Source organism: Chiloscyllium plagiosum, chromosome 1 (genome assembly GCF_004010195.1).
Source record: "Chiloscyllium plagiosum isolate BGI_BamShark_2017 chromosome 1, ASM401019v2, whole genome shotgun sequence".
Lineage (NCBI taxonomy): Eukaryota > Metazoa > Chordata > Chondrichthyes > Orectolobiformes > Hemiscylliidae > Chiloscyllium > Chiloscyllium plagiosum.
In genome coordinates this window covers 68,228,997-68,242,577 of record NC_057710.1, presented here as the reverse complement: position 1 = coordinate 68,242,577, position 13,581 = coordinate 68,228,997, and the positions used below count along the sequence as shown (strand labels likewise).

The window sequence follows — 13,581 nt, the reverse complement described above, 5'->3', positions numbered from 1 at the left end:
TTTGGTATGCTTTCTTTTATTAGTCAGAGTATTGAGTACAGGAGTTGGGAGGTCATGTTGCAGCTGTACAGGACATTGATTAGGCCACTGTTGGAATATTACATACAATTCTGGTCTCCTTCCTATCGGAAAGATGTTATGAAACTTGAAATGGTTCAGAAAAGATTTACAAGGATGTTGCCAGATTGGAGGATTTGAGCTATAGGGAGAGGATGAACAGACTGGGGTTGTTTTCCCTGGAGTGTCGGAGGCTGAGGGGTGACCTTATAAAGCTTTACAAAATTATGAGAGGCATGGATATGGTAAATAAGCAAAGTCTTTACCCTGGGGTCGGGGAGTGCATAGGTTTAGGGTGAGAGGGGAAAGATATAAAAGAGACCTAAGGGGCAACTTTTTCATGCAGAGGGTGGTACGTGTATGGAATGAGCTGCCTGAGGATGTGGTGGAGGCTGATACAATTGCAACATTTAAGAGGCATCTGGATGGGTATATGAATAGGAAGGGTTTGGAGGGATATGGGACTAGATTGGGTTGGGATATCTGGTCGGCATGGACAGGTTGGACTGAAGGATCTGTTTCCATGCTGTACATCTCTATGACTCTATGACAGATGTGATATGAATCTGATTATTGCCAAACAAATTCCACAACAGACGTGGGCTACAGTACAAAAATGTTGTCACTTGTGAAATAATACCCAGAAAGGACCAAAGGATAGTCACTAGGAAATGGAAATGTGACAAAACACTGTCGGGTCTGACATTCTGATGTCAGCATTGAAGCACATTATCAGGTTAAAGCAGACAGAATTTTACTCAGCTATTCCTGAACTGAGTTAAAAATCACACAACACCAGGTTATAGTCCAACAGGTTTAATTGGAAGCACACTAGCTTTCGGAGCGACAGGTGATTGTGATCACCTGATGAAGGAGCGTCGCTCCGAAAGCTAGTGTGCTTCCAATTAAACCTGTTGGACTATAACCTGGTGTTGTGTGATTTTTAACTTTGTACACCCCAGTCCAACACCGGCATCTCTGAATCATTCGTGAACTGCTAAGGCTTGAATCTGAAGTAGGCGCCCTAAAATCAACAACATTTTATACCTCACCTTATCAATCACAAAACAAATTTAAGAGAAAGAAAGTTACATTGCTACCCTTAATTCAACAGTTTGAACATAAATTGTTAACTTACCATACATACATCCTGTTTGGAATCTTTACCAAGTGCACATATCATGTCATTTGTTACATTAAGTAAATATATTTTCTTGCAAATTTCTGTTTTCAGGACAGTTAAGTTAGCTTCCTGTAAAGTATCAGAATACAATTCAGTTGCAGTTGCTCCCCATCCTGCGACACTGCATTTGGTTCCAGGTTTGACCCCTTTAGTTGATTTAGGTAGCTTTAGAGTTGAGACAGACTTGTTTAGAATGGCTTTATTCTTCAACTGTAACAGATAAAGGTAAAATTTCAATGAGCTAATTATTCTATACATATGTAACTATCACAAAGGAGCTACAGTTTTAGACAAAGAAACAATAGAAACAGGAGTTTAGTTACTTACTGCAAGATTCCTATTCTCTGACCTGCTTTCTCTGACACAGTCTTTATAAGCTTAGCTTAGGTCTGTTTCTGGTCAATGGTAACCCCCAGGATGTTAATATTGGGTGATTCTGTGATGGCAATGCTACTGAAAGTCAAGGACAATGGTTAGATTCATTCCTGTTGGAAATGGTTCATGCCTCATGTGTGGCATGAATTTCCTGCTTGTCAGCCCAATACTGAATGTTGTCTACCTCTTCCTACATTTCATCAGGGACTGCTTTAGTGTCTGACGGATCATGAATAGAACTGAACATTGTGCAATTATCAATGAACATCCTCAACCCTGATCTTATCATGTAGGTTGCAGCTAAAGATGGATGGTTCTAGGGCACTGCACTAAGGAACTCCTGCAGGGTTGTCCTTGCAATGAGATGATGTGCCTCCAACAACCTCCAACAAGCATCTTCCTTTCAGATGGGTATGACTCCAACTGATGAAGAGTTTTTTCCCAAATCTCATTGACTTCAGTTTTGCTAACACTCCTTGATACCACAATTGATCAAATGTCACCTTAAAATCAAATACAGTCAACTTTACTTCCCTTTTGCCTGCCCATGCTCTATATCCATTACTGACCTTGGTTAACAAAAGTAACAGCAAAGTGGAAGTTAAAATATATCAATTACCATCGCAGCTGTGGGGATGGATGTGGTGAGATAGGTGGATTTTGAGCAGCTGAACATGCTTCCATGTTTTTTGGTACAGACATAAATTTTCTGTTCTTTGGTTAATGAGATGAGGGAATAACAAATAGAAGACAAGGATTCAAAATTTGTGAAGGGAGTGGAAGAGGCAGTCAATGTTGGCAGGGATAGGGATGCCTGCATCTCTCTGAAGAGAAAATGGTTCATTTGTCATCGCATCTGTGCACGTTCCCCATTCTGAGATCCAGCTTTCAGACACCCAGGAACATCTGCCCAGTCATTGCAGCCTCAGGAGGCAGAAAGCAACAACAGTTCAGGTGTGATGAAGAGGCCCCTTCACTTGATCTGATACCCACAGTAACCAGTCATAGTAAGCCCACTTAGCAGTGCTAATCAAATTAATTGTTTGCGCATTTGGTTATTTTTTAAAGTGAGGTTTCTACCTGAAGCAGCATAATGTCATATCCAAAAGTTTCCCACGTGAAGTTTGGGTGTGGAAACATCTTCTTCAGCTTTATTGTCTGTTTGTTTTTTTGCTTGGAAAGTGAATGAGATCCAACAACCACTTCTGTTTCTGCTACTGTTATGTTTCTGTTATTGTTTTAAGAATAATTTTGTTACTTGCAAGTCAAAGTGAGCTTTTGTTTAATCATAAAGAAACTAATTAAACCATACTGACATTTGATATTTGCTGAAAACAAAATGAACCATAATAATTCTACTTTGATAAGTGACAGGTTACTGCTGAGAGACAGAGTGAAAAAAAATATAAAACTGACATTTCAATTAAGTATTCTTAATCGACCATACAGTTCAAATCTATTACAAGGTTTCTGTCAGATTGGTTATTTTATGCATTTATGCTATTGTTAGGTTAGTCTAGGATCAGAATCACATCACATCAAATTGACTCTAATGGTAACAAAACCATAATTAATACTCAGTCTGACTTAAATATTTAAAGAGGGAAGCAAACTTGTCAGGTGCCTACTGCCAACGTTTTGAAATGAATCACACTAGAATCGTTCAGAATAGACTATCCGGTTCTAGGAACAAATTAATCTGTCAGATCTCAGTTTAAATTTGCATCAAAAACTAAAAGCATGTCTGACAGCATTAAAGTGTCAGTCTAGGTGATGTGTTCAAGTCTCTTGAGAGAAGTTCCAATGCACAACCTTGAAATGCTGCAATACAGTGCAACCACTGAGCCAAGTCTGATATCTAAAGTTTCATTGTGATCTTGAGATTTCCCTGTCAATGGAAGATAAACATAAAACAAATGCAGGGTCTTACTTGCAGTGTGCTGCAGTCAATACCCACTGAGGTTTAATTAGCGCTCCCCCACATACATGTTCCTTTTTAAATTGAATAGATGCCATGTAAAGTCTTGAGTTATTTGCAACATTGTGACCCCCAATGATATCCACACAATCATCTACAATGGAGAAAGAGATAAGATTAGATTATAGAATGTTGGTAGCTAAATTTGATAGGTTTCCATCTGATATAGAGACAGTGTTATAACAAGCTACATTAATTAAACGCAGATCTAAAATTTATAAATGCAAAATTATAAATTTTATGTACTTACATCCTTGCATGGGCAGGTAAATGACTGCAGTAATGACCAACACCAATGACAGTAAATTACGCATTTTGATAGTTTCTGTGTATGCAGCATAAAAGCAGCAAGCTTTTTAAAAGAACTGAACAGGAAGTGGGAGGAATAAAATGGTCAACACTACTGAAAAGAACGGATACTCAAAAAATACAGTCCGCAGATTCCTCAAGAACAAACCACGACAAGCAGACCAAACATAGCCAGAAACCCTCACCACCTTACCATACATCAAAGAAGTCTCAGAAATGACAGCCAGACTACTACGACCCCTCGGAATCCGAATAGCACACAAACCCACCAACACTCTCAAACAAAAACTAACAAACTTAAAAAACCAACGTTGCCTACAAACTTCCATGCAAGGACTGTCAGAAACACTATGTAGGACAAACAGGAAGAAAGTTAGCCACCAGAATACACGAACACCAGCTAGCCACAAAAAGACACGACCCTCTCTCCCTCGTAGCCCGACATACGGAGGAAAAAAACCCACCATTTCGACTGGGACAACACATCTATCCTGGGACAGGCTAAGCAAAGACATGCCAGAGAATTCCTAGAGGCCTGGCACTCCAACCACAACGCCATAAACAAACACATAGATCTAGATACCATCTATCAACCCCTCAGAAAACGAAATGACATCACCACAAACCCCAGGAACCCCATCCAGGACAAACATATAAATAGAAAGCAGGAGACAACAGCTTCGCTTCACTTGGAGGTCGCCACTGATGATGTTAGATTAGATTACATTACAGTGTGGAAACAGGCCCTTTGGCCCAACAAGTCCACACTGACCTGCCGAAGCGCAACCCACCCATACCCCTACATTTACCCCTAACCTAACGCTACGGGCAATTTAGCATGACCAATTCACCTGACCTGCACATCTTTGGACTGTGGGACAAAACCCGCGCAGACACGGGGAGAACGTGCAAACCCCACACAGTCAGTCGCCTGAGGCGGGAATTGAACCCAGGTCTCAGGTGCTGTGAGGCAGCAGTGCTAACCACTGTCCCACCATGCCACCCACCCAGGTAATTCATTACCTAGCCAGGTAATGAAAAGTCTGGATATCAAACCTACAGCTCAGCGGGCAAACCTACACCCTACACTACTGAAAAGAAGAGTGTATAAAAATGCAGTGAAACATGATTGTTCTGAATTGCAAAATTAAGTACAGATGCCATAGAAAATGAAATGTTTGCTCGACTCACCAACATGTCACTGGAAATTAAAACTGGATGGCTTGTAACACAGACAACCAATCCCCAAGGTCTGTTTTCTTTCCACATCTTTAACATGCTGAATGAAATGGACAATGGAAATGATTTAGTTATTGAATTAGCAAGTTTCCAACAAAAATAATGCTTAGAATTATTTTACTCAATGCACAGATGTTGGTATGTGGTACAAACTAAAAATAAAAAGTGTTTACTTTAGAATTACAGGGGAATTCAAACCTGACACCAAATATGATTGTATTACAAACCGTTTAGTGTATTCATACTATTCTGTAGCCTTGATCCAATCACAGGGATTCCACATGGGGTAGGGTTTGAGAAAGGAAACTTCAAAGTTTCCTGTGGTTTTGCCATTTCTTTTTAGGCTGGCTAACTGTTGCCTGAGGGAGAATGGAATACAGAGGTTGGGAATTAGAGGGAAAGTGAAGCTGGGGAGGTGAGAGACCATGATGAGAGTGGTTAAGGGAGTAAGGTAGTGATTAGGGAAGAGAGTGTAGATTGTGGCAGTGAGGAGGTGCATTGTAGGGCATGATTCACTATACAACTTATTGGGTTGCCAACCTCACAGGCATTGCCGAGAAGGTATTTACATGACCTTATATCAAGACTTTTGCTTCTTTCATTTCCTGAGGGAAAACTGACTAGAATGGGTTAAAAACATAAAGTATAGCATTCTTAAATGACCAATGGCTATCTAATACTGACAGCAGATTAATCACCCATCTTCAATAAAAATGAAAACAGGAAGATTCCAGATGACTTAATCATTGGAATTAATGGAAAGAGTAAGTCATGTAGCTCCTCGAACCTGCTCCACCATTCAATAAGAGCATTGCTGATCTGATTAATCCACATTTTACATACACTGATCATCAGTAAATCTCTTGTTTATCAAGATCTATCCACCTTTGCCTCAAAAAGATTACACTAATCAGCTTCTACTGTCTTTTGAGGAAGAGAACTTCAAAACTTCATGACCATCCACAACAATATTTCTCCTTACTTCTGCTTCAAATGGGTAAACCCTTATTTTTAACAGTGACTTCAGACCTGAAACTTTTAAGATTCAAACCTGACCAAATCCCAACTATTTTGGGATCTACTATTGCCTGCAATTGCCTACCTCTAGGCGATAGCCATGAAAAGATTTCTTCTTTAATTGTTCATATGAATATTTTTACATTTGAAGACAAAAACTAGAAAAGAGGAGCAGTAATAGGCCATTTGGCCCTTCAAGCCCACTCCACTATAATATGATCATGGCTGGTCATCCAACTCAGTACTGTGTTCTCGCTTTCTCCACATAACTTTCAATCCATTTGGTCCTCAGAACTGTATTTATATCCTTCTTGAAAACAAGGAACATACGAACAAGGAACAATAGTAAGTCACTAGACCTTTTGAACCTGCTTCGTCGCTCAATAAGATCATGGATGATCTGATTTTAACCTCGACTCTACATTCTTGTAATTGTCCTGTCAGCAGTAAAGTGTCAACCACATTGCTGGTGGGTCTTGGGTCCCATGTAGGCCAGACTAAGTAAAGATGGCTGATCTACTCCCTAAAGGGCATTAGTTGTCAGAGAAAAATGTAGACATCCCCATTTATGTATGGGTAAAGATGTAACCATCATTAAACATTGCATTCTTCTTTCTGACTGAGTGTTTAATGTGGATAAATGTGTGGTTATCCACTTTGGTGGCAAAAACAGGAAGGCAGATTACTATCTAAATGGAGTCAAGTTAGGTAAAGGGGCAGTACAACGAGATCTAGGTGTTCTTGTACATCAGTCAATGAAAGCAAGCATGCAGGTACAGCAGGCAGTGAAGAAAGCTAATGGCATGCTGGCCTTCATAACAAGAGGAATTGAGTGCAGGGGCAAAGAGGTCCTTCTGCAGCTCTACAGGGCCCTGGCGAGACCACACCTGGAGTATTATGTGCAGTTTTGGTCTCCAAATTTGAGGAAGGACATTCTGGCTATAGAGAGAGTGCAGCTTAGGTTCATGAGGTAAATTCTCGGAATGGCAGGACTAACATATGTTGAAAGATTGGAGTGACTGGGCTTGTATACACTTGAGTTGAGAAGGATGAGAGGGGATCTGACTGAGATGTATAAGATTATTAAAGGATTGGACACTCTGGAGGCATGAAGCATGTTTCTGCTGATGGGTGAGTCCAGAACCAGAGGACACAGTTTAAAAATAAGGGGTAGGCCATTTAGAACAGAGTTGAGGAGAAACTTCTTCGCCCAGAGAGTGGTGGGTGTATGGAATGCTCTGCCCCAGAAAGCAGTGGAGGCCAAGTCTCTGGATACTTTCAAGAAAGAGTTGGATAGAGCTCTTAAAGATAGTGGAATCAAAGGCTATGGAGGTAAGGCAGGAACAGGATACTAATCAGCTATGATCATAATGAATGATGGTGCTGGCTTGAAGGGCCGAATGACCTACTCCTGTACCTATTGTCTATTGTCTGTTGTTGGGCCCCCCTCTGGTGCCCAATGGCCTTTTAAGTGCACTACTGGCACTCTTGAAATTTGAGATCTTCTCCCCATAGATGAACTTTTCAATTGTCTGGAAATGCACTTCACATCCTGTAGATTGTGTGGTGTTTGCTCAGATCCAAAACACTCTATAATGTCAGTCTGAATTGCTGGATTTGCTCACAACTGAAATTAAGAAGTGCAACAAAATTTCATAAGATCAAACCTCAGGCATCACAATGTCTCCATTGGAATTCTGGTTTAGTATGAAGTATAGCTATCCTGATGCTGTACTTTGCACATTGGAAATTATGGTTCCTTTTCTCAGTACATACTTTCGCATGCTGATGCAATATCTTGATACTGATCAATTCTTGATGTCACATCAGAGATGAGATGTGCAACATTATCTACACTGCCAGATTTTGACAGGTTGTACAGCAACATGCACCTACATGTGTCACATTATGGTCAGATCAGTGCCCTTTTAAAGTTTAGATTATTTACAGTGTGGAAGCAGGCCCTTCGGCCCAACAAGTCCACACCGACCCCCCTACATTTACCCCTTCACCTAACACTATGGGCAATTTAGCATGGCTAATTCACCTAACCTGCACATCTTTGGACTATGGGAGGAAACCGGAGCCCCTGGGGAGAACGGGGCAAACTCCAGACAGGCAGTTACCTGAGGTGGGAATTGAACCTTGGTCTCTGGCACTATGAGGCAGCAGTGCTAACCACTGTGCCACTGTGCCACCTACTAATTTCTAATGCTGTTGTTTTCTTTTCTTTTGAAACTTTGATGTGCCATTGAAGGCCATAAGCTGTGGTTTGGTTTCATTTTAACAAGATTACAATAGTGAAATTTCTTATGTTCCTATTTAGAATTAGAATTAGAATGCATTAGGTTTTATCACAACAGGTATGGTTATTGTACTGCATTTTGGTTGGCTTTGTAATTCTGGTACAGTACTCAGGTAAAGACCTTTTTTGTTATTTTGCTGCATTTTAAATTGTGGACCTAAATGGGAAATGGCTGTTTTAAAAGCAAAGGATTGTAGAAGGGATTGCTACACTTTTAAAAAGCAAATTACTGGGTCTGATTGGAAGTCTATTTTATTCTGCCACTTGTTCAAGCAATGGGAAAAGTTACTGCAGCACTGGAGCCAAGGGCAATGTACAAAGGGTGATTCAGCCAGAAACAAATAACTAATTGATCTGTGGAATGATGACCATTTGTCAATGTCAAAAGCTTTCTGCCTCCTAGCAGCTATACATTTGGCTCTAAGGTAGTTGAATAGCTTGTGGATGTGAAAGATATAGGTACGAGCCTTCAGATCTCCGGAAGGGGAAGTGGTGTCTTTTCCTCTGTAAAATCCACCTAAAGTCTGAAGAAAGTTCCTTTATTTTCCCTTACCAGTTGCTGTGCGCTGTTGGGTTTTACCAGTAAGTCAGAGACTTTATTAATTGTGAATTAGTCTCTCTGTATCTCCTGCAAACAAATAGAAAGTACCTGAAGAAGAGAGATGGAGGAGCTGCAGGTCCTGGCAAGCCAGAAACATCATCCCAGTGAGCTCTATGGGCAGGGGCAAAAGAATAATGTACAGTGGCATCGAGCTGCCTTTTCAGTCTTTCCCTCCACCCATAACACCAATTTTTCTTTTGTCTGTTTGTGTAAGGGGAGTTTTAAAACGGAAACAGTTTGAGCTAGTAGAGTTATATGTCAACAGTACTTGTTTACCTGCAACTAGAATCCACTTATTTGTAATAGTCATTCTTATTAAGTACAGAAACCTGGTCCAAACTTTCTGTTAACCTGGGTATAAAATGTTGGATAAATTGGGTAATTCTGCACACTTAGATGAAATCTTTAACTTTTGTAAGGACTCTGGATAGAGCAAGGTTTGATGTCCAGCATACTACCCTATTGAAGGCTATTGTATGCTGGCACATTATTTTACTCTGGCACTTCACAAATAAACAAAAACTTGTATTGACCTGGCATTCCATTTGGCTTATTTTGACATCAATAGCTGCTCACAAACTGAATCCCTGGCTCTAAGCCCCAGACACCTCACTCGACCCCTCAAAGCTCTGACCAAGGCTCGTAATGACTTTCAAACTTCCAATGGGGACGGGGGGGGGGGGGGGCAACAGCAGGAAGAAGTTTAAAAGCTCTGCATTGAGTTCGATGTAATGACCTTATTCTATTTATAAGGGTCTACTCTCACTTTAGCCAAAGATGTCATGTGGCCATTCTTCCCCATTTGATATCAGTAACTGGACTGGTACTCATAAAAAAGGATTGATGGTATTAAATCTATCCAAGCCATCTTAGATGGATCCAGTGGACACAGCCACAATAGATGCCATGCCAAAACAGCTGGAATCAAAAAAGATACCAAACTTGATATCAAAAGCTTAAATGCTGTTGTCCATAATTCATAAAGGTAGTTATGTTTGTTGCATTTATTATTTAAAATACAGACTCTAAAGAGAATAACACAGTGTCATAATAATTCAAACCCAGTTAGCATATAAGGATTTTCATCATTCTGTTATCTCAATCGTGGCTATCAATGAAGTCACAAGCAGCCGATAAGGGGCTTTAGGAGAATATGGAAAATACAAGATTAAGTGCATTCCACTCAGCTATCATTATTTAAAGATTCCGTAACATCATATAAAAAAGAACAGGAAGAAAATAATGCTGATTATGGTGAAGGTATCAAAAAGAATAAAATATCTCCAGATACATGCTGTTCTTTATTTCAAATGTATTTAACATCCAATGGCATTATTTGGAGGGTGGTTAACACAGTTGGCTGGCCAAATAGTTTATGATGCAAAGTGTCACAAACAGCATAGGTTCAAATCCTGCACTGGCAAAGGTTACCTTGAAGGTCTCATCTTCTCAACCTTGCCCCTCATCATCCGGTTAAACTCACTGCCAATCATCCCACTCTCAGTGAGACAGGAGTCCTCTGGTCTTGGACTATGGTGACTTCACATAATATTTTGTAAAAGCTACAGCAATAGATAATCATTTAAGTAATGTTTACTTTTGTCTAAAAAATCTTTTATTCCCTTTTATACATAATGAATAGACCAGAATACATCATTATATTGAAAATAAAATCAAAGCTGGTAATTTATATAATTGTGAGAAAATGTTCTGCTCTTTCCATAGTAATGAGGAGATGCTTACCACAACTTATTTGACCAAAGAAACATCCAATCCTTTGGAATACCACTCAGCTAAATTTGACAATAATTAGCTAACTTTTCCCTTGCAGAATTCTGATATTTTGGTTTAGATCTCAAAACTTGGAAGCTGCTCAGCCAAGTTATGAGACTAGTGAACAAATGCGGAGACATTTTAACATATTTAGCAGGTGATATATTCAAAATCATTACCTAAAGTACACACATTTACTTTTTAACCAAATCATTCTTATCAATTTACTTAAATGTGGTGTTGCCCATTGGCCTTTTCATGGTTTTCTTTATCCACTTAACGTAATTCTTCGATAAACGTGTATAAATTCCAGGTTGATTCTTGGTCTCACAACTCTTTCCAAAGGCAGCAATGCCAGCGAACTGTTTTCCCAGAGTTTTACATATCAATGGTCCACCTGCATCACCCTGTGACATAATGTATAATATATTAGAACTTTATATTGTATTTAAAAATGGCTGCTGCAAAAGGCAACAAGATTAAAAGTACCTTAATACAGCAAATTCTTTCTGGCCTGTGTCAAGATTAGTCAAACAAATTGTTTATTCAGGAGCTGTTTACCAGTTTGATTTCATCGGGTCATAGAGTCATAGAGATGTACAGCACACAAACAGACCCTTCAGTTCATTTCATCCATGCCAACCAGATATCCCAACCCAATCTAGTCCCACCTGCAGCACCCGGCCCATATCCCTCCAAACACCTCCTATTCATATACCAATCCAAATGCCTTTTAAATGTTGCAATTGTACCAGCCTCCATCACTTCTCTGACAGCTCATTCCATACACGTGCCATTCTCTGCATGAAAAGGTTGCCCCTTAGATCCTTTGTCTATTTATCCTATCCATGCCCCTCATGATTTTGTAAACGTCTATAAGGTCACCCCTCAACCTCTGACACTCCAGGGAAAACAGCCCCAGCCTGTTCAGCCTCTCCCTATACCTCAAATCCTCCAAATCTGGCAACATACTTGTAAATCTTTTCTGAACCTTTTCAAGCTTCACAACATGTTTCCAATAGGAAGGGGACCAGAATTGCACACAATATTCCAAAAGTGGCCTAACCAATGTCCTGTACAGCTGCAACATAACCTCCCAACTCCTGTGCTCAATACTCTGACCAATAAAGGAAAGCATACCAAATACCTTCTTCACTATCCTATCTACCTGCGACTCCACTTTCAAGGAGCTACGAGCCTGCACTCCAAAGTCTCTTTGTTCAGCAACACTCCCTAGGATCTTACCATTAAGTGTATAAGTCCTGCTAAGATTTACTTTCCCAAAATGCAGCACCTCACATTTATCTGAATTAAACTGTATCTGCCACTTCTCAGGCCACTGACCCATCTGATCAAGATCCTGTTGTACTCTGAGGTAACCCTCTTTGCTGTCCACTACACCTCAAATTTTGGTGTCATCTGCAAACTTACTAACTGTACCTCTTATGGTCACATCCAAATCATTTATATAAATGACAAAAAGTAGTGGACCCAACATTGATCCTTTTGGCACTCCACTGGTCACAGGCCACCAGTCTGAAAAACAACCCTCCACCACTACCCTTGGTCTGCTACCTTTGAGCCAATTCTGTATCCAAATGGCTAGTTCTCCCTGTATTCTGTGAGATCTAACTTTGCTAATCAGTCTCCCATGGGGAACCTTGTCGAACGCCCTATTGAAATCCATATAGATCACATCTAACACTCTGCCCTCATCAATCTTTTGTTACTAGGGAACACCTGATCAGGTCCTGGGGATTTATCCACTTTTATGTGTTTCAAGACATCCAGCACTTCCTCCTCTGTAATATGGACATTTTTCAAGATGTCACAATCTATTTCCCTACATTCTATACCTTCCATGTCCTTTTCCACAGTAAATACTAATGCAAAATACTCGTTTAGAATCTCCCCCATTTTCTGTGGCTCCACACAAAGGCCGCCTTGCTGATGTTTGAGGGGAGATTCTGATGATCAAGAGGATATGTCAAACTGACAGATGTTAGTCATTGATCAGGTGACACTGCAAACATTTACTGCAACTTTCGTTCTCCAGTCTTAAAGTATTGTTATCCTAAAGACCAAAGCTTTAGTGTTGTTAGCCTCCAACCAAACATTCCAATTCTAACATTGATGATGTTGAACTTATTGTTGTGACTGATGTTGGACCCACATTATAGCTGTGATTCTGTCCTCTCAGTATTGTCATCAGCATTATTGCTTGAAGCACCAGCATTATTTATTTCATAGACTTCTGCACAAACTATTTAAAAATCCAGATGAATAGTTCCAATGGAGAATTGTTTTGCACTTCAACAAAATTTAAGTAAAATAAAAGAGAAAAACAAAAAACAAAGAAAAGAGATAAAAAGAAACAAAAAGAAAAGTGGATGAACCCCGGGCTCAGACGCCTTACTCCCCCTCATCTTAACAGAAGACACAACTCCCTCCCTTTTCAAGGTAAAAACAATGACTGCAGATGCTGGAAACCAGATTCTGGATCAATGGTGCTGGAAGAGCACAGCAATTCAGGCAGCATCGAGGAGCTTCAGCAAAATCGACGTTTCGGGCAAAAGCCCTTCATCAGGAATAAAGGCAGAGAGTCTGAAGCATGGAGAGATAAGCTAGGGGAGGGTGGGGGTGGGGAGAGAGTAGCATAGAGTACAATGGGTGAGTGGGGAGGAGATGAAGGTGATAGGTCAGGGAGGAGAGGGTGGAGTGGATAGGTGGAAAAGGAGCTAGGC

The 13,581-nt window shown here is 40.2% G+C and overlaps 2 protein-coding genes across 3 annotated transcripts in view; both read right to left on the bottom strand.

Moving 5' to 3' along the window:
- The window catches only part of LOC122555510 (granzyme K-like), an 11,205-nt gene extending 5,270 nt beyond the window's left edge, over nucleotides 1-5,935 (bottom strand). Inside the window, exons 1-4 of one of the 2 annotated variants that reach the window (XM_043701542.1) lie at nucleotides 5,094-5,935; nucleotides 3,546-3,687; nucleotides 2,696-2,843; nucleotides 1,196-1,450 (exon numbers count right to left, since the gene is read on the bottom strand). In XM_043701542.1, coding sequence (XP_043557477.1) covers nucleotides 1,196-1,450; nucleotides 2,696-2,843; nucleotides 3,546-3,631 — 489 coding nt within the window. In that variant the 5' untranslated portion in view covers nucleotides 3,632-3,687; nucleotides 5,094-5,935. Of the gene's footprint in view, nucleotides 1-1,195; nucleotides 1,451-2,695; nucleotides 2,844-3,545; nucleotides 3,688-3,843; nucleotides 3,979-5,093 lie in introns of those variants that run through there. The other variant, XM_043701538.1, reaches the window with a different exon arrangement.
- Nucleotides 5,936-10,076: 4,141 nt separating this feature from the next.
- Nucleotides 10,077-13,581, bottom strand: part of LOC122554927 (serine protease 53-like) — a 45,020-nt gene continuing 41,515 nt past the window's right edge. Inside the window, exon 10 of the mRNA XM_043700343.1 lies at nucleotides 10,077-11,244. Within this exon, the coding sequence (XP_043556278.1) occupies nucleotides 11,062-11,244 (183 nt within the window). The 3' untranslated portion in view covers nucleotides 10,077-11,061. The remainder of the gene's footprint in view (nucleotides 11,245-13,581) is intronic.